Source organism: Alosa sapidissima, chromosome 5 (assembly GCF_018492685.1).
Source record: "Alosa sapidissima isolate fAloSap1 chromosome 5, fAloSap1.pri, whole genome shotgun sequence".
Lineage (NCBI taxonomy): Eukaryota > Metazoa > Chordata > Actinopteri > Clupeiformes > Clupeidae > Alosa > Alosa sapidissima.
Window position 1 is genome coordinate 23,648,731 of NC_055961.1, and position 25,900 is coordinate 23,674,630.

The window sequence follows — 25,900 nt, forward strand, 5'->3', positions numbered from 1 at the left end:
TAGAAGTAAAGGGCTTCAAGAGTTAAGGACTTCAAGAGCTATTTCTATCTCTTAAATCTCGAGAGACTAGCCAACGTCACGGTAATTGAGTAATAAGACTGTCAGAAAAAAAAATCAAATTTTCGTGTAATGCAATTCAGTAAAGGGAGGACGCGACAGGGAATCGTCGTGGCAACACAATATGTTGGTTACGCGCTGTATGCTCTTCAAGCAAACTGTCCCGAAACCATCGTGGATGGGGACATATGGGAATAACGCGCGAACCCATGGGTTTCCTGAACACTCACAGCGAAATTCGAACGTTTAAGGACCCTGCTTCCCGGATTTGGAGCGGACAAAAACTTTGATGTTCCACAGTAGTGTTAATCAGGAATGGCGCTGAAGGTGAACTTGAGCTGTATCGATTGCTTGTCCCAGAGTGCAAATCAAAGTGTATCCTCTCATACCACATCTGCCGGAGTAGCGACAACTCTGGCCAGTGTGCTCATCTTTACCATCGTGGTTGACATCGTTGGGAACGTTCTCGTCATCCTGTCTGTGTATAGAAACAAGAAGCTTCGGAACGCAGGTATGAAACTGGAGATGGATTTCGATGTTTGTGTAGAACTCCAAAAATCCCATGAAAAGCTGCAACCTTTAGTAACTGTTTTATGTACGCTTTGCCAGAGACAGTGAAAGGTAAATAATCTGAACATTTACATGTAACCGCTCGCCTACCCATGTAAAGTTTACAATTAGTCGAAATTAGCCACCTCACACCACAATGTTATAAAACCATGATTACATTGAAACGCTCCTCGAGCCAGCACGGAAATAGAATTGTTGTTTGGATCCAGCGTTAAATCAAGGATTTCCAGTGATCTTAAAACATCTAATTCACACAGTCGTTTAAAACAACTTATTTGTAGTTTGTTTGTGTATTTATTTATTTTATTTGGGGGGGGGGGGGGGGGGGGGGGGGTAGCATATTATGAGTCTGAAGCTGAAAGGAATATTTTTGCATGTATTTAAAATAGTAGAAATTTATAATATAGCCTAAGACGAAAGATTACAAATAGTGATTTTTTCTACTCAACTTGGTTGGCAACATGAATGACAACTCATTATAGTATTTAGATCAACATGACTGCAAGGCTAGGCCAGAAAAAATATTCTGAAGTCTTTGTAAACTCCCTTTCCCCCATTGTATATGCTTGTTTACTAGTGTTGAAAGGTGATGCCGAAAATACCCTAATGCACCATCACACCATGTGTGAGGCTATTAGTGATTTATTTCAGGTGACACCTGAAATATTTTTCACACAGTGGTACTCAGTTGAGCCACAAAACACTGAAGTGCGTAACTTCAGTTTGCCCTGAAGACTGTGGTCTTTATTCCCTCATGCCAGAATGGGTGAGAACATCCTCAAATAGGCCCACAGCATGCTGATGAAGAGTATTATTGTGCTTCAAAACAGTCATCCCTTTCTCTTCTTGGGATGACTGTACTTTTTATAAGGTCTTTGATAGACAGATACTCTCAGCGAGCGATTCAGTAATTTCCCTCAAGAGCAGTGAGCATGATGTTGTTAGCCATTCTTTCTGTACTTTGTCTATTTTCAACTTTATATGTGTCTCTCTCTCTTTCTCTCTCACACACACAATCAGCTCTTTCACACTTAAATGGTTGTTCTGCTAACATGTTATTTTGAAGTCAGTGTTTTGTATAACTTAACCTGATTTGCCTCTCTGTAAAATATATTTAAAAACCAAATGAAATATTAAATGAAGTCAGCATGCATGCGTTCATGGTCCGAGCAGTGTCCATAGAGATGAAAGAGGCTTAGAGAGCAACATCATTTGCAATAGCATGTCTTGACTGGTTGATGTGGAGGCTGGACATGATTACACTGCCCTTGTGAGTGCATGGTTGATAAGGGGAGAGGAGAGGAGAGGGGAATGGCCACTGACTCCTCATCCAGGAGCTGAACACATTGCTTCAGTCATCACCATCAACCCCACATCCCCTCCTCTCCACCCCCACCATTTCCCTCTTGGCTTATTGAAGGTGCATGGGGCCACCATTCAATCACAGGCCCATTCTTGATAATACAAGCATGCATTATGCATGTGGAAGGGGTTGCCTGTATGCCTGCAGCCAGCATAGCACCATGAAAAAATGGTGGCAGAAACATGTGACCTAATCGCTGTAAAGGATTATGTCAGGGCTGTATTTATTTATTTATTTATTTATTTACTTTAGCATGGGTGCTAATGATTTATTTATGTGGGGTTGGAGAAGGTCTGTTGCGAGTGAAGCGCAAAAGGTTGTAAATGGGATTAGGAAAGCACACAGCTGTTGTCACAGATATATGAAACTAGAGTCACATAGGTGGTGATGCTCGCCTGTTAGTTCCAGATCACTCCAACATTCGTTTCCATGAACAGTCTTTTATATTTGTTTTTCCATTGAACTCCCTGTTAATAAGACAGATGACTGCAATAAGGAGCCTTGTCTTGTAAATGATGCAGGGGGCCTCTGAACATTACAAAAATGAGTTTCTCAATGCTCATCTATTATGACCTGCCTGCCTGTCTAGCAGTACTGCTGCTCTTGCTTTAAATGAATGTACACATTTTTTTAAACTCTTGCATCAGTCTCAAGACAGTTATCTATATCTTACAGGGCTGACTCTATGGACAAGAGCATGGGATGTGCCTGTGTAGCAGATGTGCTCTGCAGTATAGCAGCAGGATTGCCACGCTATTGCAGTGTTTCTGACATGCTTGTGTGTGATATGCAAAAAGAGGCAGGAAACCCCCCGATTGTGGAATTTTTCCCTGTCATTTTCTATGATAGTTCCTAATCCTGAACCCAGGAGAGATCACCGTGCCGAAAGTCCCCAGCAGCGTGTTCCGAAAATAGGTCTTTTGCAAGCGCACCAGCAGACAGCTTTACTAGGTGCCGATGGACGCACCACAGCATGTTAACCGCACAAGCGTGGCTCACGGATAACGCCCGTCAAACGCAAATGGTGTGGTAGTTTAAAAATAGCCCTTTGCTCACTGCTGCCAGAACACATGTAAAGACATTGTGTCATGTATGTGTTACACTGAAAGACAGTGTTGAAAATATTGGCTTGTGGCTTTAAAAGAAAATAAATGTTCACAAGATGCAAAAATGTGTAGGGTAATTTGGGAGTCATTAGGGTTAATCAGGGTAGGAGTTGGTTATGAACAGGTTCACCACAACACCCACGTGTTTTCCATTGTTTTAATGTCTTTAATGGAACAACGAGAGCTTCTAGTTCTTCTTCTCATTAGCAAATAAAGTGCCGTTTTGTACAGTTCCATTGGAGGTCCGTGACGACCAAACAGCTGGCATGAGTTTGTTAATCTCAGGTCTATTATTCAAGTCACAGTATTGCACATCTTGGCATCAAAATACCGTATAGTTATTGGAGGTTGAATCAATTAATATCAGCGTTTTATTTTATTTATTTTGTGTTTCTCTACCTCTCGGGCAGTTTCCTAAAGGTGAGAGACATTTTTTTCCCCTGTTCACATATTAGCCAAGTGCATCACAGCCCACATCCAATCACAATCTATCCTGCTGTTGGTGTTATACAGCAGCTCCCGAGACCCCAGCAACGGCAGGACAAACTTATGAAATGTTCATCAGGAAAATGGCCTAACGTAAGAGGGGCCATTATTCGACACAAGGCAAAAATGCCACAAATGGGTTTCAATGTGCTCCGCTCAAGCAGACCCCTGCGGGATATAAGCAGCCCACTAAGAGGAGGCCCTGCCCTGGTCCTGGTCAGCCCTCTCATCTGAGAGCTGGATAATGCAGTGGGCTGTAAGTGCCCTCTTAATCATTGGGTATGGTCACTCTTAGGAGAGGTGTGTGCTCTTCTAGTTCTCCTGTCAAGCCTCTTTTGCTCTCTCTTTCTCTCTATCTCTCTCCACTCCCATGATAATTTTATTGTATTCTTTATATTCTCTTCTCTTAAGGGCAGTTCCACGCAAAACTGTCACGTCCATAATGCCAACTAAATAACATGGCATTGTGTTGCCGTTATGGATGTGACCGTTTTGCATGGAATTGCCCTTAACAAACATTCACATTTCCTGTTTCTCCTAGCCTGCTTTACCAAACACACTACTTAATGATAAATACTTACTTAAAGAGTCTGGGTACTCACAATTTGGAAATGTTTCCAACCCTAGCATAATGGGTGTAGACTCTGCATTAACTTTGAAATCATTGTCCAGCCTAACCAATCACATTGATCAGGGATTCCTAATGTAGATAGATAGATAGATAGATAGATAGATAGATACTTTATTGATCCCCGGGGGAAATTCAAGATGTTGAATGTTACTTATGTTACTTAATGTTACTTCCTACTCCGCCTAACCTTTACAAACAAAAAGTAAACCGGATCAGCGGTCATGAAACAATGGATTTACCTTTCCTGTATAAATGTACGTCAATATTTTATGTTTGCACCATCTACCGTCTACCTCATTCACTTTCGATTTCTAAACTAACGTCATCCCCTTTCATTGCTGATTGGCCTGCCTAACTGGTGGCTGAGGGGAATGTAAACATAGAGACTAGGCTATGCCAGGCTATGTTTTCCCACCAGCTGATTGAGTTTTTAAGTATCTCAAGACTTTTCTAAGCCAGAGACTATAACAATGCTAATTCACTCTGCAGCAAACAACATTAGATGATGGTCTTTGGAAATACCCCAGGAACAGTTTAAGGTCATTGTTTGCCAGTTACAATACTATGACAAGAATGTTACTTATTCAGTCCGAGTTTTTTTGTTTTGTTTGTTTCACTTTGTACTGGACAGAGTGACTTTTTGCTTTTCTGTCAATGTAAGAGATCAATTTCAGCCAAACGTGTCACTGACATTTTTAAAATTCCACTTCCCTGCGATCATTGGTTTTCCAAGTGCAAATCTCCTTTTTTGTCACGCTACTGTTGTTTTTTCCGGGTATTTGATTTTGGTGTTTTGTCAATCATAACAGTGAATAATATTCTCATCCCATCTCTAGTGATATGAGGCCACTATATTTAAGGTTCAGGGTAAGAATGAAGAATATTTTTGAAAGGCCTAATGAGTTCTGTTTCAGCACCAGTTTGCCCCAGATAGAGATTCTTAATAAAGGCATATCTGAAACCCAGATCACTGTAATATGGAAAGTGATGATTATGTTCTTATCCAGGTCCTACTGTATACATTAAGGTGCTGAAGAAGTCTCTTTGGAAGTCTGTCCATCTTATGTCCTGAAAAACCTTTGTTCATACATCATGGACTTGACATTCAATGACCTTGTTATGCTGACCCATTAGGATATTAGATTATTTAGTTTTCCAATTTCCACAGCTGATAAGTGTGCAACTGCAAGGGGCCAATATCTCAAAACCTTTCGACATACCAATACAGGAATGAATCTATTAGTCATTTTGCTTGAAAAAACAGTTGACAAATGTTTCTTTTTAATGAAAAATGTATATATCCCTTTACCACAGTTTCATAATTTGACTTGTATGCACAAATTAGGCAAAATATGTCAACAATGTGTGTCATGGTGAGGCTATTTTCATATAATGAGAATTAAAACAAAACACAGTCCCACATCTTCAGCAGTCAGCACTGTCATCACTAGGTCCAGTCAGTTGGTCAGTTGACACTTTTACACTGAGGAGGACAACTAGTCCCAGATTTAAGATTGGGGTTAGGGCCAGGCTATGATTTATTATTGTTCAATGATAGTTATTGCAGTTGACGGGTGTTTAAGAGTTTTGTGACAATCTCTTGATTGTTTGTTTGCTCATAATACAAGTCTTCTTTTAATGCCCTGTGGGTGTGTTGGGTATGATAACACTGTAAAGTTGTGGGTCAGTGCCATTTAACTCAGAGGGAACACAGATAAATGTAAAGGAAACGCAAACAAAGGTGCATGATTGTGTCAGTGCCAGGTTGGGGTCAGCTGGGTATACCCAGTGGTGAGCTAAGCTGCTGGTGCCGTTGAGTCTGACAGCAGTTCATAACTCTCCTGGATCTAGGGATGGTTCCAAGTACATGGTTTGGCTGGCTCTGCGCAATATCTGACATAAAAGGACAAAAATGACCAAGATGTGTCCAACTCCTTGACTGTGGGGAAGGTCCAGCGGCCGATATAAGTGACAGCTCCAGCAGCTACGCATAGTAGCTGCTGTGGCAGCAGCGCTGGGGAAAAAAGAGCGGCTTTAGCACTCGCAGGCAGGCAGCACTTGGCTGTGGCTACTCAACTATGCATCCAGGGATAATACTGAAGCTCCAGTTTCCGCTAGTGCCGCAGGGCTAGAGGGAAGACTGGAGAGTGTGATAAGGACAAACTCATGAAATAAAGAAGACCCTTGTGAAATAAAGCTGCAGTCACAGAAAAGAAGGGGGAAAAGGCAGTTTGGACAGCTTTGTCTTCAGCTATTTTAAGGCACAGGGTTAGTGTCTTCTCTTCTTGACACTTGTCGTCTGGTGGTCCTGGCGCACTTTTTGCTCGCTAGAATTCTCCAGAAGTCCCTTGTCCAATAAAAGTTTAAAGGTTCAGTGAGGCAACAGTCTCCCTCTCTAATGTAGTATCAGAAAGTCACTGAATAAATGGTCATGCCTCTCAGACAACGCAAATGGAAGTTCTCTTTGCACTCATACGTATTGAAACATTATACAGTGCCTAAAAAAGTATTCACCCCCCTTGGATATTTCCACTTTTACTGCTTTTATAAATGGAATCTTGATCGATTTAAGTTGGCCTTTTTTTACAATGATTTACAAACATCCCCTTTTTAATGTCAAAGTGAAAGATATTTCTACAAAGTAATGTTAATTAATTAAAAACATATAATGCAAAATAAGTGATTTGATAAATATTCACCCCCTTTAAGTCAGCATTGAGTAGATGCACCTTTGACCGCAATTAAAGTATGGAGTCTGCGTGGATAGGTCTATAGGATTTTCTATAGTATCGAGGTCTGTGCTTTGACTCGGCCACTCAAGAACATTCACCTTGGTGTCTTTAAACCGTTTCTGTGTAGTTTTTGCTGTACTTCTGATCATTGTCTTGCTTGAGAGAAATTCTTCTCCCAAGTTGTACTTATCTTGCAGACTGAATCAGATTGTCCTCCAGGATTTCCATATATTTTGCTGAATTAATTTTACTTTTACCTTTACAAGCCTTTCAGGCCCTGCTGTTGAGAAGTATCCCCACAGCATGATGCTACCACCACCATGCTTCAAATTATGGATGGTGCGTTTTTAGTGATGTGCATTGTTTTGTGTCCGCCAGAAATAGCATCTAGTCTGATGGACAAAATGCTCAATTTCCGTCTCATCAAACCAACGAACCTTCTTCCATTTGACATTGGAGTCTCCCAACTTTAGTCGAGATTTAATAAGAGCTTTGCCACTCACCCAGCTTTGACTGGTGAATAACTCGGACAAAAGTTGCTGTATGCATAGTTTCTTATATCTCAGCTGCTGAAGCTTTTAACTTCTTCAGAGTTGTCATAGGTGCCTTGGTCATGCGCGGATCTACGGGGTGGCAAAGGGTGGCAGCTGCCACCCCTAGGACACAGTCTTGCCACCCCATTTATGAATCAGATAATATTTTTTTAAGTATATTTTATGTTCATACATGTTGGTCTGAGAACTGTGAGAAGGTGTGAAACCCGCACCAAACTCCTCTCAAATAGAAATCGCAGATTTAGAATCCCCTGCCCCCTCACAATGGTTTCACCCATCACCATCAGCGCAGTGACCCCCGCGAAATTTCACCAGCCCAGCAAGTGCACAGTGCATGGAACTAGATGTCAACGTCTGTACAACGAAGTGGTAAGTTTGACCACCAAGTCGAAAAAGTCCATAATCAGACCCATAGTCAGTCCATAATCAGTTAACCCGGCAACAACCTCACTGTTAGTCTACGTTATTTACATCCGCAAGACTTTGTCTCATCAAATTTTTCGATGATGGTCAGGTCAGATAATAAGGGCATGCTCATGCGTAGCTTAACGTTAGTCTATTTGTGTGTGTCGCTAGTTAATAACCTTTGATTGTAAATACTGCTGTCGATGATAACCCATTAATACACGTGATAATTCAACATGGGTTCTCAAAATTGTCATGCATCCACTTTCCCAGCATCTATGACTATCCAATTTTGGTCGAAATGTCAAATCAATGTAGGATATCTAATCGGTGTCATGCTGCGGGTTGCATTTTTCTTTTTCCTTTCTTTTCATGGTGTAAATCAATCTACACAAGTAAAAGTAGCCTACATGACTGAAATTCTACTCAATCACAATAAGTAAATGTACTATTTTCAAACAAACCCTAGGCTACTAGACTAGGCGTTTGATCACATATGAAGCTTAGTGAGATTGCTTAGATTCCAGTTAAATCTTCCAGTTTCATTGGGTGATAGATTTCAATCATTTGCTGGTAGATGAACCAACAAGCTGAGGCCAGCACAGGAGTTTGTTTTCTCAAGAAATTAACATGTTGCTTGTTCACTCGTGTTTAAGGTTGTTTCCTAATAGGAGATTTATAAAGGTACTTTAATACAGTAACTATACATGTACTTCATTATTCACCACTTTGTGAGTGAGTGAGTAGCCTAGATTGTGAATGGCAAAACATAATTTGGCACTAAAGATCAGGGACTGAAAACAGAATGATTTTCATTTAGGTTCGTTATGAGCAAAAACATTATTTTATATCATAATATTATAATACCTATATAATATTAGGTCTTAAAAATGCTTGATAGCCTAACTTCAGGCACAGAAAATGTCCTTGCTTTAAGCCTTGCAATAGCCTAACCTATGTATGGTGCTACCAACTGCATGACAGGCCTATACATATTTGCCTAGTGTCTCTGGTATTTAACAAATTGTTTCAGTAATTTAGACTACATACTTGGAAAAGGCAGTTAGATAGTGTTGGATATTAGTGTTCTTTTTTTTCAACTAGTAGTTCTAGCCAATTATGCAGGGAAGATACCGATTCATAACAAAATGACGTTTTCACTTCGGAACAAGTGAAATTGGTTTTGCTCCCGTTTTCAGTTACGTCCTTCCAAAAACTGTGTTCGTTTCTGGTTTTCATTTTCATTCTTTGAACCGTTTCTAATCCCTGCTAAAGATATTTGGCCTTTAATTGTAGTGGGGGTTGAAGTAAAAACCTTCCAAAGAATTAAATAATTGAATTAGATACCCATACCCAGTACTTAGTTACTGTCCACCAGTGTGTGTGTTTGCATGTTTATTAGTGAGGTGGTAGATTAATAATTACATTCTTGTTATACAATTTATAATAAATCCAAAAAGAATGTTTTGACTAAGAAGGTACTTACTTGACTGAGTCTTTATTGAATCAGATGGAAATGTTTTGACAGTCACAGTCATGGTTATCATTGCAACAAACCTGCATTAGAATCTTGTTTTAATTCAGATAACCTAAATCTACTGATGGCTTATTTTGTATGACTAAATTTGTCCATATTCCCTCAAAACTCACTAAAAGAAATGTCTCCAGGGGAGCATATACCCAAATCATCAGAATCTTGTTTCAATCCAGATAACCTAAATCTATTGATGGCTTATTTTATAAATGTGTCCATATTCCCTCAAAACTAGAAGAAATCATTTGAGGGTATCTCTGGCGGAACATACCTCCAAACCTCCCTAGAATTGCTTTTTGACACTATAATTACACAGAGAAAGAAATTCACATATTAAGACCCACATCATCCAAAACACACCGATTTGCCTCCCACCCTGTGTAATGTAGTGTAGAGAACAAAACATAATTGAACAAAATATTCAATGAAATCCGTAGAATTTTAAGTTTTGAATAATGTCCATGGCCCCCCTCCTGGAACCTCATGCCACCCCTTCGCCACCCCAGGAAAAAATGTCTAGATCCGCCCCTGGCCTTGGTGGCCTCCCCCACCAATATTCTTCTTGAACGGTTGCTCAGTTTGTGGTGACAGCCTGCTCAAGGCAGATTTGCACATTTGCCATATTCCTTACATTCTTTAATGATGAATCACTGAACTTCCTTGATTTTTTTTGTATCCATCCCTCACTTATGCTTGTCAACAACCTTTTCTTTGAGTTGTTTGGAGTGTTATTTTGTCTTTATGGTGGAATTATAGCCAGGAATACTGATTGACCAGTAACTGGAGCTTCCAGACGCTGGTGTCTATAGGGCTTATTCGTAAACACTGCTGCGACCATATTGTTGACATGACATTCGATTCGCCTGCTATACTATACGCATTCACTGCACACGGCGATCTCCATTTCACTAATTGTGGGACTATTAGCACCAATTGGCTGGACGGCTGTTGATTTAGGTCAGTTACTTTAACGGGGGATGAATATTTATGCAATCGCTTATTTTGCATTTTGTAAGGGATAATGTATAGAACACCGGTCATTATTGGGAAAATAAATTGGCTGAATCGTGTTTGATGCCGTTGTAAAATGCAGCATAAACATACACCTTGACCGCATTTCGTTCTATATTACTGTGCTACCATAACTTGATACAAAAGTTAAAGTAGCTGCGTCTCAACCGTTGGCAACCGTTCAGATAGAGGAAATATATTTCTTGGTGGAAGAATGATTATCTAGGAATAACTGGTTATATTTCTAGTTGCTGTGCCTTTACTTTATGAAACTTGGCCAGCTTATTGCTTAAATAATGACCGGTAAAACTTTGGGAAATCCCATTCAAGTCAATGGAGCTAGAATAGATTTGTTTTCACTTTGACATTAAAGAGGGGATTTTTGTAAATGATTGTAAAAAAAGGCCCAATTAAAATGATAAAGATTCTATTTATTAAAGCAATAAAAGTGGAAGTATCCAAGGGGAGTGAATACTTTTTATAGGCACTGTATGTGGAAGAATATGAATTGTCGGGTTGTCAAACCATTTTTACAGTCCACAATGTTTATATTGACAGTGTTAAATAGAAGAGATACTTCAAATGAAAAACCAGCAGCATGGACAATGTGACTGCAACAGTGAGGGCAGGAGGAACAGAATTGAAGGCCGGAGAGCACTGGGAAATGTACAGTAGTTGTGGCCCAGGTGGTGCATTGGTATCCGCATAGACTTTAAGTCACCATTGAAACTAATTCAAACTGTCTTTGGTTCAAATATTTATATTATTTGTCTGAATATTTCAGCTTTTCTTTGACCATGTGTGTCACATGATCCCAGTGATCGTGTCCGTATATTCTGTTTTACAGCATTCCATTAGTTGCCCCTTGTTATCGTGCAGTTAAGGTCACACTCAGAATAACAGAATCTAGCCAGGAGCTCTCATGTTTTGTTTTTTTTTTGTTTTTTTTAAAGTACCTCAAAGTTGACCTTTTCACTTCTGGTTTTAATTAGTATTTTATATCTTTTGCTCCTGTGTCAACATTTGCAGTTCAAACAAGGCAAGGTAATTGCCTCAGAGTGTCTGCATACATTGAAAGTAATTTTTCAAACAACCCCCTACCTTTTATCTGTGATAGACCTCCCATGTTATTAAAATGATTACAATCCTTTCTAATCGTCCCTAAACCTGGATGTTTTCAAACCACTTGAAAGTTTTTTACGACTGATGTGAGCATGTTGAGGTGTGTGTGTGTGTGTGTGTGTGTGTGTGTGGGTGTGTGTGTGTTTGTGTGGGTGTGTGTAGATGTTTTAAAAGTTTTGTGATAGCCCACAGTGGAGCACTTGGAGGAGTGCAATACAAGTGGATGCTTTTGTCCAATGGATTGGATTATGCCTCAGTCAAATGTGAAAACAGTGGTCTGCCATAGATGATTGTGACGCAGTGTCAAGATGAATCTTGTTTGAGAGGGACCTTACATTTCCCTCATGTCATGTTGCATTGATGGAGCATGCGTGTGTGTGTGAGTGTGTGTATGTATGTGTCTTCCTCTGTGTGTGTGTGTGTGTGTGTGTGTGTGTGTGTGTGTTTCCCAAGAGCACAGTTTTCTTTCCAGCATGGACCTGAGTGGTCTCTGTCAAAGCTCATCTATGGAGGACGCAGACAAAGATAGCCTCCTGAAAACGGGAGGGCCAAAAGAGAGCTGGCTGTGTGAGGTTGGTTGTTTTCATTGCTTTAGAGAACACGAGAATGGAGCCCACACCTTATATGGTCATCTTTGACACTTGCCCTTTTATGAGTGTGAATGAGTGAGTGAGTGAGTGAGTGAGAGTGTGCATGTGTGTGCACCTGGAAGGCTTTGATGCCGTTAAGCTGTCTGTGTGTGAGGGAATGAAGGCAGAGTCTGAAGGTGGTGCGGTGTTTGCCACTCAAAGGCCCACACATTAAACATGATTTCCAGCTGTCCTGCTTGTGTTGACCTGATAGGGAGAGCCCATAAAACGCCTCATTTGAACGGCAGAGACGTTACAGGAGGCAATGCCCGGACACCCTGTGATGGTTAATGAATATTTAATGAGGTAAATGCCCCGGCAGCCATTGTTCAACATGCAGCCCACTACCGGCACACCCTCCACTGATTAACGGGACATTTTAAGCTGAGTAATGCCCCTGTTACTTAAAGGGACACCAGGCAATGTTTTCGTGTTAATTAATCATCCTCGTAAGTCGGTATATGGTTAAATGACTCATTACGGGGCGAATGAAGGCTCTCTCGCCCGCCCCTACTGCCTGTAGGAAGAATATCCCACTTGCAAGTTCGGTGTATCCTACCCGCTGACCGAAGCAGGATCAGTTTACAGCACAGAGGCAGGCTAACAAAACGCTAGAGATTGAGAGAGAGCAAACGTGTGTATAATGGCAGAGCCAGCGAAGAAGCAGCGAAAACCCTTGACGGAAGACGCAAAGAAAAGGAAAAGAGCTTCAGACCGAGCGAGGGGGAGTTTCGTAGAGAAAAAGCATCAGGCTTGCCTGGTGTCCCTTTAACTGGAGCCTGGTGAAGACATTGCTGATGCCTGTTTTTCTCTCCGTGTGAAACATCTCCCTGGTGAAAGACACCCATGACATCCATGAGCTGCTGCAAGGAAAAATACAAGAATGTGCTTCGCTGCCTGATGTGTGTCCATTGGCCAGTTGAGTGGAGATCTATGAAAGTAGAACCTCCTGTTGGTGGAATAGGCACTCCCAAATTCGGTATGTTCTTCTTAAGGCACTGTGGCCTGCCCTCACACCACAGTGTTTCTATACTAGCTAACCCACTGAGTGCATGTGGAACCCACTTAAAGTTCCATTAAACCAATCTGCAGGCAGGACAGACAAACAACAAAATTGAATTTAAGCACTTACTCTTATTGTCATTTAGACTTAAAAGGTTGTATTTACATTTACAATATGGCATCTGACAGACATTGTTGTCTGTGATGGGTTACAGCACAGTGAAAGTGTTGGGACAGACTTTAACTTTGTGTGTCTGAGTCTGTGCCCCTCATGCCTTTTCGTCTCCAAGTCTTTCCGATGAGTAGCAAGCTCTCTATTATACGCAGTCAGCTCATTACGTAGAATCACACGCAAAACTGAAATAGAATTCTCTGACGTATTTTAGATTAAAATATGCAGCTCACACTTAGAACTCAGCAGGTTTTGGGAAGCAGCACTTGCTGAGGATGACCTGGGAGTATGAGTTGGCGAGTTTTGTTTTGATATTGTTTTTGAGTTCACTCCCGTTGACCTTTTCTCACTTTTTTTGTCTGACCTCTGAAAGTGAGAGTGTGTTGCATATGTGCTTCCTATGGGATGACATACTGCATGAGTCATGGAAGAGAGTGGAGGTGAGAGAAATGGTGGCCCTGGCTTGCTTTTTACTCCAAGCACACAGTTTACTTATCCTCTGTTGAAACACTACATTGCAGTGTGTGTGTTTGTCTGTGTGTGTGTGTGTGTGTGTGTGTGTGTGTGTGTGTGTGTGTGTGTGTGTGTGTGAGACAAACAAAAAGAGAGAAAGAGGGCAATAGGTGCATAGAGAATTCGGTTAAACAAGTTAAACGGAGTCAGAAATTCTAAGTGCAGTTTCTTGGTTCTGAGGCTGGAAGAAACAGTAATGATGGGGCTCAGACAGTTATAGGATGGGTTTGGTCTTTATATTATGTTTCACAGGGAGTCATCTTTCCAAATTATTACAGTGCATTACATACAGTCCAGTATATTATAATACAATGTAATGCAATGTAAAACAGCAGTTTTCCAATTCATTTTCTTAATTGATTTCAGAAAAAAAAACATGTATTGTGTCTTTTGTCATTTATAAAATCTACTGCCTGTCATTTTATCCATGCACGTGGAACATTATGAGAACAGGGTTTTGTACATTCCTGACCACCTTACTTTGCTTATTAGCTCAAGCTATCATCAGGCAGATCATTTGGAAGTTAGCAGAGGCAGTATTTCCCTGTAGGCTTAACCGGTACCATTGTCTGGTCTGTCATTGTTTGTACTTTGTGGTGTTTATATCACTGTTTGTGGCTTATACTAATGCGTTTTTGTGCCGCAGCATGAGCTTGTGTCTCATGAGGAGAGAAGAAAGGAACACCCAGTGCGAAGCAGTGATAAGGCTGAAAGCAGTCGCCTCTTTATACCTATCAGTTATCATGCGACCTAAGTGTGAAGTGTGTGAAATTCACTGGTGTGTGTGTGTGTATCTGAGAGAGATGTGTGTGTGTGTCTCTCTCTCTCTCTCTGTGTGTGTGTGTGTGTGTGTGTGTGTGTCTATCTGTGTGTCTCCCTGTATGTTTATCTGTCTATGGTTTTGTGTGTGTCTGTGAGAGAGAGGGAGAGAGAGAAAAAGATAGAGAGAGGGAGAGAGAGAGAGAGAATGATATGTCCCGGATCCACTCGCAGCCAGAGGTCCGTTTCCCAAAAGCATATTGGCTAACTATGATAGTACCTTGATAGTGTCACTGCTAATTGTGATTCCGTAGATTTGAGTTGTGCATGCACAAACACTTAAGCTTCATGTTGTCACACATCAGGTTTTTAATTTTGGAAAATATTTGTTAGCTGTTAACAAAATGTGACCGAAATACGACCGATATTCAACACCGTATTTCTGTACTGTTTATGTGTGACTCAAATACGGTCATCTCACATTTGTCAGTGACGCTACCAAGGAAGATGCATCGTAGTTAGCAACTATGCTTTTGGGAAAAGGGACCCCTGACCTGGAGTCAATTTATCTGTCATGTTGAGAATGTTAGGATAGAGGCACACTACAGGTAGACTCAGTTTTGACCCATTTTGACACTTATCGGTCTATATTGGTATCGGTCTCCTTATACTCACTTTATTTGCTGATATTTGTTTAAATGTGTTAAGTTCACTTAAACTAAAATGTATCACCATATAGACTACTTTACAATTATTGTTATACTTAATCATTTTTAATTAGCGTTACTTTACAGAGGCTGCTGGTTGGCAACTTAACCTCAAGATATGTGACAGCAGTAAACACGCTTGATATGCTGCACCACTCTCACTATAGAGTACAGAATACATTCACTTGAGACACTTTTGATGTTACCGCCTGGGTTTCTTAAGATGGGTGACTGAACCTTTCTTGGAAATTTAATGCAGACACACGATTTTACACAGTGTCCCAATGTGGTTGTAGTTAAAAGAAGTAGGCTAAATTGCACTTTCAGTTTGGCGACAGTATAGTCGGAGCTACATGATTCCTTTCAAGTAAGTTTGTTTAATTACCAGCCAAATATCCAAATAACAGTTAAACAAATTAATACTGGCCCAAAATATCGGTCAAATATCGGTTATTGGCCACCCAGGGGCATTAGATATAGATATCAGTTGACCCCTAAGGCGGACCTTTGTTTCCTCTTCGGTCATAATTTCACTGTGCACACTTTATTGTCCTTTATGTCCCTGGTTCTTTTCTGGTTCCCATTTCTGAATTGACTCCTTTGTCCACCTGAACCACAGACACATACAGTATCTTTTTCTCTTTTCTCTCCTTTTATCTCCCTCCCTCCACAACCTCGCTTCTCTCTCTCTCTCTCTTTCCCTTCTGTCAGTATGTTTATGTAATTGCGTCCTTATTCAGAGCAGAGCTTATTTTAATCAGCAACAGGTAAAATTACATCCACTTTTGACAGACCATATTTTGCAGACCAAATACCGTAGGATACCATGAGAACTGACTCCTGTGAGGATCAAGCAGGGAGACGGCAGCCATGATTCACAGGACATTCAGAAAAAAAAAACATATTAATCACTGTATTTGATACTTTTAGCTTGTTCTGTCTTCAAATCAGAGGGAGGATTAATTCTGAAAGCATTTCCACTGGGAGTGTAAGATTGTCAGTGTGAGTAATAGTTGATATGTGGTTTGGGGGGATTTAAATGAGAGATTGCTTATGGTTTTTGGCTTACCCCAAATGTGGTTAAATAATTTCCTCTAAACTCTTCTTGAGCCTGTAACCTTTATGATAATTTCTGATATGGTCAGGCCTGTTGTATGTGAAATTTAGAATGGTACAATATAAATATGTGAAATACAATGAACAGGAAATTCATTACACAATAGTTATTTCTTAGACTTAATGTAATTTATTGAAAGAATATGTAGTTAGACACCATGGTTTGAGGATGAACATGTGTTGAGTATATACTGAAAGTAATTGAACTAATTGGTCTGGACACTGTAGATTAGTCTTTGCAGGTAAACAACATTGCGGTCCTTACCAGTAGCCTATTGTCAACTCAGCTGTGAGTGAAAACTGTTCTCTCTTTTACCTCTCTCACGCTCTTTCTCACTCTCTCTCTCTGATGTTCTGTGCCCAGGGGTTAGAGGTCTAGACAGTTTCAGGGAATTTATGTCTGAAGCTGAATCAGAACAACTGTGCCTTTCTACTGTATATGTCCTCAGTGTAGATTTGTGTGGTTCAGCCTCCCAGGCGGCACAGGGCAGGTCAGCGTGCCCGTTATTTATCAGCTCATACATTTTTATCTGTGCCATGCCGCCACTGCCAGGGCTGATATGGGAGGTGAGAGCCACTCGCAAAATATCGGAAAGTACCTATTCATGGGTTTCATCAGGTCCCTTTCCACAGGTGTATAAAATCAAGCACCTAGATTATGAATGCAGACTGCATGGTGCTTGATTAATAAACCTGTGTAGAGGGACCTAATGAAACTCATGAATAGGGAGTAAAGATAGCATTTCCATTTCTATTGTGTGTCATGCACAGGCTTGTGGAAGACAGAAGTTCTCTCTGTTTGACCCCCCCTGCTTTAACTCTTCTACAAATATTAGCTTGCATTCTTTCCTCTGGCCACTACAACAGCTATGTTTGTGTTCAAGACTCACACAGATGACATACCATAGATGACAAGGATATATCAAACATTGCTGTGGCTATGTATGGAATGCACATAAGATGCAATAAGAGAAAGTGTTTTTAAACTTTTGTAAATTGCATGTTTATTCGTTGCTGACGTAAGGGGTTACATATCCACTCACTGTCCCTTATCAGAAGTGGCAACGAGTAAGAGAAACTTTAGAGCAATTCTGTGAAAGATTTTTTTTTGTCAGATTTACATATGGCTGGTATAGAAAGTGGGATAGTGCAATCACTGTCACACTTTATCTTCTTTGCCCACCATAAACTATCAAGCAATCACCAGTTGTGGATGAGTTTGGTGACGCTAAACAGTTGGACACATTGACAGTTTAATTGTAGTTGAGCGTGTAGTAAAAGCAGGCTGAATGTTGAACATTTACTTAAGAGCCACTGATAGTTTGCTCTTCATCCATAATAAGTCATAAATATGAAGTAACATTTTATATGATGGAGAGTAGTCACATGCAGCAGTTTGAAGAATACATCAGCATCTGATCAAGTTACTCAACAGAATCTAATAGCAGGTATCAACATGGTGTAATAAAGGTCTGATATCATAATTAATAGTTGAATCAAATTGTAAAAGATGCGTTTGTAGAGAAATGTTTTTTTAAATTATTATATGAAATTATTCTTCCATTAATGTGTCCATGTGTGCCCATTTTCACTCCATTTTGTGTTTGTTTCTGACACTCATAGTCTTATAACACTCCTGTGATGCTGTTTTCATTAGAATTTCCCCTCATGTGTTTTTAATAAACACAAATTTTATTTCTTAAGTTCATGGATTGCTGGAGTGTTGTTGTGTTTTTTTCTGGTTCTCAAAACATTTTTCTATGAAAGATCTCCCTGTGTGTTTTCTCTGGTGGATTACAGAGGTCTAGAACTACAACAGCAAGAGAACCCTGGATAATCTCCTAATATGGTCATATCAACTTTGATTATTTATGCATCATTTAAATGAGTTTGATCTGTAATCTCCAGTGTACTCGCCAGTTTTTCTGTGAAGAAGGCATTCTTTTAATCCCGGCAGGACTGTTTCAAAGACAAACGACAGCATAAAAATTCTTTACACACCATCACAAAGCCCTTCTCATTACAGTGACTTAATAAACTTAATCTTTGTGCTCCAGACCAAATTTCAGAGTGCTACTCTCCCCTAAGCCTACTAGTGTAGTTTTACCAAACTAGGTCTGCAATTTTAGAAGATTCGGGGTTGGATTCCAAAACATTTTGTTTGGATGCTTCATTGTTATGTCCACTGTTTGGAAAGTCTAGACTAAGAGTTTTCAGGTGGCTGCTTGAACCGTAGTTTTTTCTCTTTTTCGTTGCAAACCCCATTTCCTATTTGGGAGCACTTTTTGGATCTTTTTTGACAGTTGTGGTGAACCAGAAGACCAGAGCTGGAAGGTCTTCCTGGAAGAAAGAATGATGAAGAATCTCATATGGTGTTGCCAGGGAGGGCCTCTCCCTGGACCCCATCAGTAAAATAATTGAAGATGCAATGGAATATAGACCCTTTCAACAATAAAAACAAAAACAATGCTTGAATGTTCTATTTGGTTCCCAATCGACTTCCTCTGCATTAAGATAACATATGGAATGTTAAAACGGAAGCCTACTATGATGCTGATAATCAGGGGCGGACTGGGACCAAAAATCGGCCCTGGCATATTTGGTCCAAGCGGCCCTCAAATCGGTCGGGCACACCTAATTAAATACAAAATATTTGAATTACCCTTAAATATGCATATATTTTCAACTGTCATGGAGCACTGAAAGTGATGTAGGCCTCATTGGCTATCACTCTGACTGATCAGAGGTATAGTAGCCATGGAGCACATGATCTCCATATTCAAGTAGCCTAGGCTATACAAGCAATTATTAAAGAAGAGTTTCTGCTTGATTTCAAAGTATCATTTCAAATTATTCAACATTTAAACTATACAATGCTCAACTGACAGCAGCACCAAACAGTTATTGAAGCCTATGTGTAAAGAGCTAAATTAGGCATACCTAGATTGTCGTAGACGTTAATCACTGTAGGACAACTGAGACAACACAAAATAAACAGGGCTGTTGCTGGAAATATTTTATTCCTGTAGGCTATACTACATTGCTGGTACGTATTTTGGAACATTATAGCTACATTAACTAATTATCTTTGATGTCTTCCAGTAGCCTATCATATGTTACTGTATATTAGTTGGCTTGTGCATGAATATGACTTTATGTTTTGTAGCCTAGATTTCCGTCAGTCTACAGTCTTTTAGCCCATCTTTACCATGATAACCCTTCCAAGATAGAACCCTTTCTACGCTCTACTTTGAGAGACCAACCACCACTCATGCCATCGATGTTGAATTTTGGGCGTCTGACGGAAACTGATCAATCTCACCAACAATTAACATCGATTTGACAGTCTTTTGCTGTCCGGGTTTGCAAATCATTCATTTAGAACATTTAAGTTGCGCTATTTGTTATCATAATCACAGCACGGCCTTACGTTATCATTACCATATCACCGCAATTAATAAGTCATCATAATCATCATCGTCAGCATGGCATGATGTCACACATACAGTAGCCTACCTGCTCCACCACTGAGTTCTTATCATGTAGCCTCAACTAGGCTCCACCACCTGCTCACTGTCCTTCTGCTCTGTATGGTTGCTTACATGCTCGTTCAACTCAACGAACTTTAACATGTTGCTGACATATGCTAGCCTACTTGCAATATTGTATTTTTGAAGCTTCTACATTGGTGTTACTTTTGCAATATTGTCACTGCTGAATTGCTCCCTCCGCAATTTCGTGTAGGCAACTTCGATTAACTTTTGACGGCTCACAAAATCCTGGCTCTGAGCCAAAATGCGAGGGGTGGGGCCTGACGTGAGCTTTCATTGGATCAGTCGAGTGTCAATATGGAAATGTAACCAATGGGCCGCTGATTGTCCTTCCTTTTGGGCCGACACTGTACCAACTTGATTAAATTATATAGCCTATTCTATCGGCCCAAAAGGTGCTGGCCCGGTATGCCAGATGGCCAGTCCGCCCATGCTGATAATGGAACTCTCTTGAAAGGGTCTATAGGAGATTAGGGGCATCTAAGGATTTGGAGGTTATAAGTAGCGCAAAGCCAAGTAACTTCATATATATGTGTGGTGAGACTTGTCTGTGGGGTTAGACAATGTCTCACACTGACAGTCATGTGGAGAAGGCACAGCTGCATCAGTTATATGCCTTAGGAGCATTTCTGTGCTGCTTGAGATAGAGAGGCATCACTGATTTAGCAGTGGGACCACAAGGCAAGACCACAGAGACCCCTTTCAAATAGTTGGACAGTCAGCTGAACACTCCTTGAGGGATGTCCACTCTGAATATCGGCAGAAGATGGTTTAGGACAGAGACAAGGCATTAAAGGAACCACATGTAAGAAATGTATTTCAATTTATCATAAAATGGCCCTGATATGTCACTAGACATTAAGAAATCATGTTCATTTCAAATACTTATATCACTGACAACAGTAGTCCGGCCAGGATATTGTCATTTAAAAAGTGAAGTTGCAGCCCTCAACTGATGTTGATGTTGTGTTTTGTCATGTCATGTTGTGTTTTGGCCTGATGCGCCACCCTCCACCTATCTACTAATCACAAAGTCAGTAGTGTTTCGCCATCCGGGTTGGCAACCTCGAGTCTGGGGGGAGGGGAGGGCATTACTGTCTAAATTAATAAATGTAAATGTTGGAGGCCACAAACAACTGCCACCACTGTACATCGACGGAGATGCTGTGGAGAGAGTGAACAGCACAAAATTTCTGGGGGTGCACATCAGCGACGACCTCTCCTGGACCACCAACACAGCATCACTGGCGAAGAAAGCCCAGCAGCGCCTCTACTTCTTGCGCAAATTGAAGAAGGCAAGTGCCACGCCTCCCGTCATGACTACATTCTACAGAGGGACCATCGAGAGCATCGTGTCCAGCAGCATCACAGTGTGGGGCGGAAGCTGCACAGATCAGAACAGGAAGACCCTCCAGCGCATTGTTAACACAGCTAAGAGGATCATTGGAGCACCACTCCCCTCCCTGCAGGACATTTACACCACCCGCCTCACCCGCAAAGCACTAATGATTGTCAAGGACACAACCCACCCTGCACACGAACTGTTCAGCCTCCTGCCCTCTGGAAAGAGGTACAGGAGCCTCCGCTCCTGCACCACCAGACTTGCAAGTAGCTTCATCCACCAAGCAATCAGGATGCTGAACAATCTACCCACTCTCCCATCACTGACAGCCCCCCCCCACCCACCAGCCAGCCAGGAACCTAGGAACCTAGGATCCTGTCTAGCCTACCCCCCCACCACCCCCCCACCCAACACCGCCCTGTGGAACTGCACTGTGACTGCGCAGCCTAACGTGTTGCTGCTTCACATCAAGCCTGATATACTTGAAATTACTGCATATTAATGTAAATATACAGGTCACACAAGCACAAGTTTAAACTTCATGTAACTGTTAAGACTATGTAAATATACAACACAACTACCTCTATTTTTTTGATATATGTCCTATATTTCTATATTTTGATATATGTTCTATATTTCAGTCTCGCACTTTAATTTAATGTTTATTGTCTATGTCTAAAGTATGTCTATGTCTGTATTTAAAGTATGTCTATGTCTGCATGGGAAAGTAAGAAACGAAATTTCAATTCTTTGTATGACCAGTGCATGTAAAGAAATTGACAATAAAGCCGACTTGACTTGACTAAATGTTATCTTCCGCTAATTTCCATAGGATGACAGAATCTGACTGAAATAACTTACATAGTCCTGGAGGGCGCAAGCACTTTGAAATCTTTTCTAATATGTACACCACAAATAACAAATTACACCAAACTCTCCACATGGTGATTTATGATACCTCACTGAGTCGAATCAATGAATTAAGAAGTTAATGCCATTTCGCTACATGTTTCACAGTATTTCTTGTGACATAAAATCCTTGAAGAAAAGAGTCTGGTTAAGAACTGGGGACAGTGACAGTGACTGAGGTCAGAATTAAATTCGGTGTCTGCATCTTTATTTGACCTGGAAAAAAATCCTCACTCAACAAAAGACATATTGTTCCCGAGTCAGCACAGTTATTATCAACAATTTAAAATGAGAAACCAGCGTTGTCCTAAGAAAAGGTGAACTTTTCCATTACCGTCATTTTTTATCATCAGTCTGCAAACCATCATTGCATACAAGGGAATCTGTCTCACTCACAATCACTGGATTGTTGTTCTGAATAGGCAATAAAAAGTGTACTCAATCCATAATTTCTTCCATTGGTCATATGATGGCTTGAAGAGTTTCTTTGTGCAAAGTCAGAAAATAGTTAGAGAACAGGGTCAGTTTAGTGATCTGTGTTGAATGAAATTTCATGCTACTTTGATTATGAAATCTGTTTGGGTTTGAGCTATTCTTGTGTGGACAAGGCAGCCAGAAGGTCTTCATTGACTCCATTAAATTATTTTATGGTACTGTACTTTTCTTTGTTTTTTCCCTGTTAAGATGCCTGTGATGTTTAAATGTGTACCATCCAATTGTAGCCCAATTGCAGCCTGACATGATAACCTGACCTGACACACACACACAGACGCGCGCGCACACAATCATTTCTCAATCAACAGGAGAACTCGGAGGTCAAGGTTATACATCACAAACATTCTGTATTCTGACCTGCTTCTCACCGCCTAACTCTCTCTCAATCATCTCTTGTGTAATGATGTCAAGGTCCTGGAGCTCATAGCACACTTGGTCACCGTGAGCTGGTATCGCTCACTGTTACAAATCAACACTCTGTGACTGTCTGAGAGCCCATATGCAGGCAACGGGGCCTAGACAATGGTGCATTTGTCAAGCTCATATTAAACTCAGACCCCAGGTCTCTGTGGCTTGGAAAGGTCCCACGAGGCTAATAGTTAGGTTGCTTCTAAATGTATTATCTCTGTAGACCTTTGAAATATTACTTGGATGTGTTAGACATTTTACTGATCAGGCCAGATAATGTCACTTGCTTTCAAAAATGATTGCCTTTAAGACAAATGTGTTTACTATCGAACAATCTTCTTCCTGAAAGCACAAGGTATGCGCTGTGATACAGATACACATTCTCAACCAAGTCTATGCGGATATCTCTGGTTTTCTATTCAATCCTTGCTTTGGAAATACAAACAGCTCAGTTGAGATACTGTTTTAAAATGAACATAAGACACTGCCCTAGGATGTGTCAGCAATAGAGCCTTACAGAAGAGATCAAACATATTGTATCTCTTTGCTTGTGACTGGAAATGTTGTGGTCAAGCCATGGGTTTCTATGAACTACTAGACATGTGTTACTGTAGAGGTGTTTTCTCCTCTTCCTTTTTAATCTTTTGATTGTATCAACAATCTACATAATCCTAAACACAGAGTATGTTGAATACTATAGCCATTCAGAACCATGGCTAAGAACACAACCTTTTGTGACTCAATTTGGGGGTTCAGCTTGGCTCTGGATGTGCTTCTAAACTAATCTCCCACCTAATCTCCTCCCCAAACTGCTCTCGGGGTATGGCACCATTATCTGTTTGCAAGCATTGCCGCAATGACACTGTATCAACTGCTGTAGTCAAGAATTCTGCAATACGGCTTCAGTTCAAGTTAACAGTCATGGTGCTATTATGAGGGAAATAGAAACATTTCCCTGTAAATGCAACCCATTAAAAATTACATGAAAAACTATTTATTTTAGAATTCACATCCTGTTGTATAGTATAGTATATATACTCTATTGATCCCGTGAGGGAAATTGTTGTGCTTGAAATGTCATGCTAGAGATTCCAACACCTTCATGAAGACACAGATACTCAAGGTGTTTACAACTGCATGCTGTTGCTGTACTGAGTGAGTCCTATTTTTGCCCTCTTGGGGACAGTCATCTTTATTTGGTCTCTGAAGGGTTTTTTTTCCCGCCCCCAAACGTCAGCTTTAAGCTGCTTTGAAACTATCTCCACAAAGATGGAATCTTGAAGGGATTTCATCAGATAAAATAGCCTGTAGCACACTTCCATGGAGTGACGAGTCTAAGGGGTCGCTTTTCTTTCCCTAGGTTCCTGTGCTTCAACACAAATTTTCACTGACACACACTTTTGTATTTGATAACTTAGTTTTAATAAGGTGTCATTTTTGTATATTTCTATAGAGATCTACAGCTGAAATAGGCCGGGCATCGCCAAAGTAGTTGTGTTGATATTAGAAATACTGCAGTGTTTAAAATGTCTTTGGTCGAGCTTGTTTTTAGTCTGCTTGGTCTGTCTTCCCTGGTAGGTAACATCTTTGTGGTGAGCCTGTCGGTGGCTGACCTGGTGGTAGCGCTGTACCCCTACCCCCTGGCACTGCTGGCCATCTTCCACAATGGCTGGACCATGGGCTCGCTGCACTGCCAGCTGAGTGGCTTCGTCATGGGCCTGAGTGTCATCGGCTCCGTCTTCAATATCACGGCAATCGCACTCAACCGCTACTGCTACATCTGCCACGGCCTGCACTATGACCACCTCTACACCACCCGCAACACCTGCCTGTACCTGCTGCTCACCTGGGTGCTCACCTGCCTGGCCACCGTGCCCAACTTCCTAGTGGGCTCACTGAGCTACGACCCACGCGTCTACTCCTGCACCTTCACGCAGACGGCCAGCTCCTCGTACACCATCTGCGTGGTGGTGGTGCACTTCCTGGTGCCGCTGGCCGTGGTCTCCTTCTGCTACCTGCGCATCTGGATGCTGGTCATCCGGGTGAAGAGCCGTGTGCAGCCGCCGGACTCGCGCAGGGGCCAGCGGGGTCGCCCTGGCGACATGCGCAACTTCCTCACCATGTTTGTGGTCTTCGTACTGTTTGCTGTCTGCTGGGCACCGCTGAACCTCATCGGCCTGGCCGTGGCCATTGACCCAGAGCGGGTGGCGCCAAAGGTGCCCGAGTGGCTGTTCATCACCAGCTATTTCATGGCGTATTTCAACAGCTGCCTGAACGCAGTGGTGTATGGCCTGCTGAACCAGAACTTCCGGCGTGAATACAAACAGATCCTGCTGGCACTGTGTGCCCCACGCACACTCTTCATGGACAGCTCAAAGTGTGCCACGGACGGCTTCAAGAGCAAGCAGTCACCAGCAGCGACCAACAACCACTTAATGGAGGCCCAACTGTGATTGGTTAGGGGTCAGGGGGTTACCACTGGTAGGGGCTATATAACTATAGAAATAATATATATAATTTTTTATAATGTTGTCACTGGTTGTTTGTAGAACATTAGTGCTGTGTGTGTGTGTGTGTGTGTGTGTGTGTGTGTGTGTGTGCGTGTGTCCTTGTACTGACAAACCAACCAAATTATCACACACACACACGATTAAATATGTAGCATAGATTTTTATCTGACATATAGAGTTTGAAAATATGTATTATTTTCTTGGCATATTTTGATG

The 25,900-nt window shown here is 41.2% G+C and overlaps 1 protein-coding gene across 1 annotated transcript; it reads left to right on the forward strand.

Moving 5' to 3' along the window:
- On the forward strand, positions 1-25,657 carry mtnr1c (melatonin receptor 1C). Its single transcript, XM_042092360.1, has 2 exons — positions 1-568; positions 24,753-25,657. Exons 1-2 carry the CDS (start codon positions 373-375, stop codon positions 25,625-25,627), a joined length of 1,071 nt encoding a protein of 356 aa, XP_041948294.1. The 5' UTR covers positions 1-372; the 3' UTR covers positions 25,628-25,657.
- Positions 25,658-25,900: the final 243 nt, after the last annotated feature.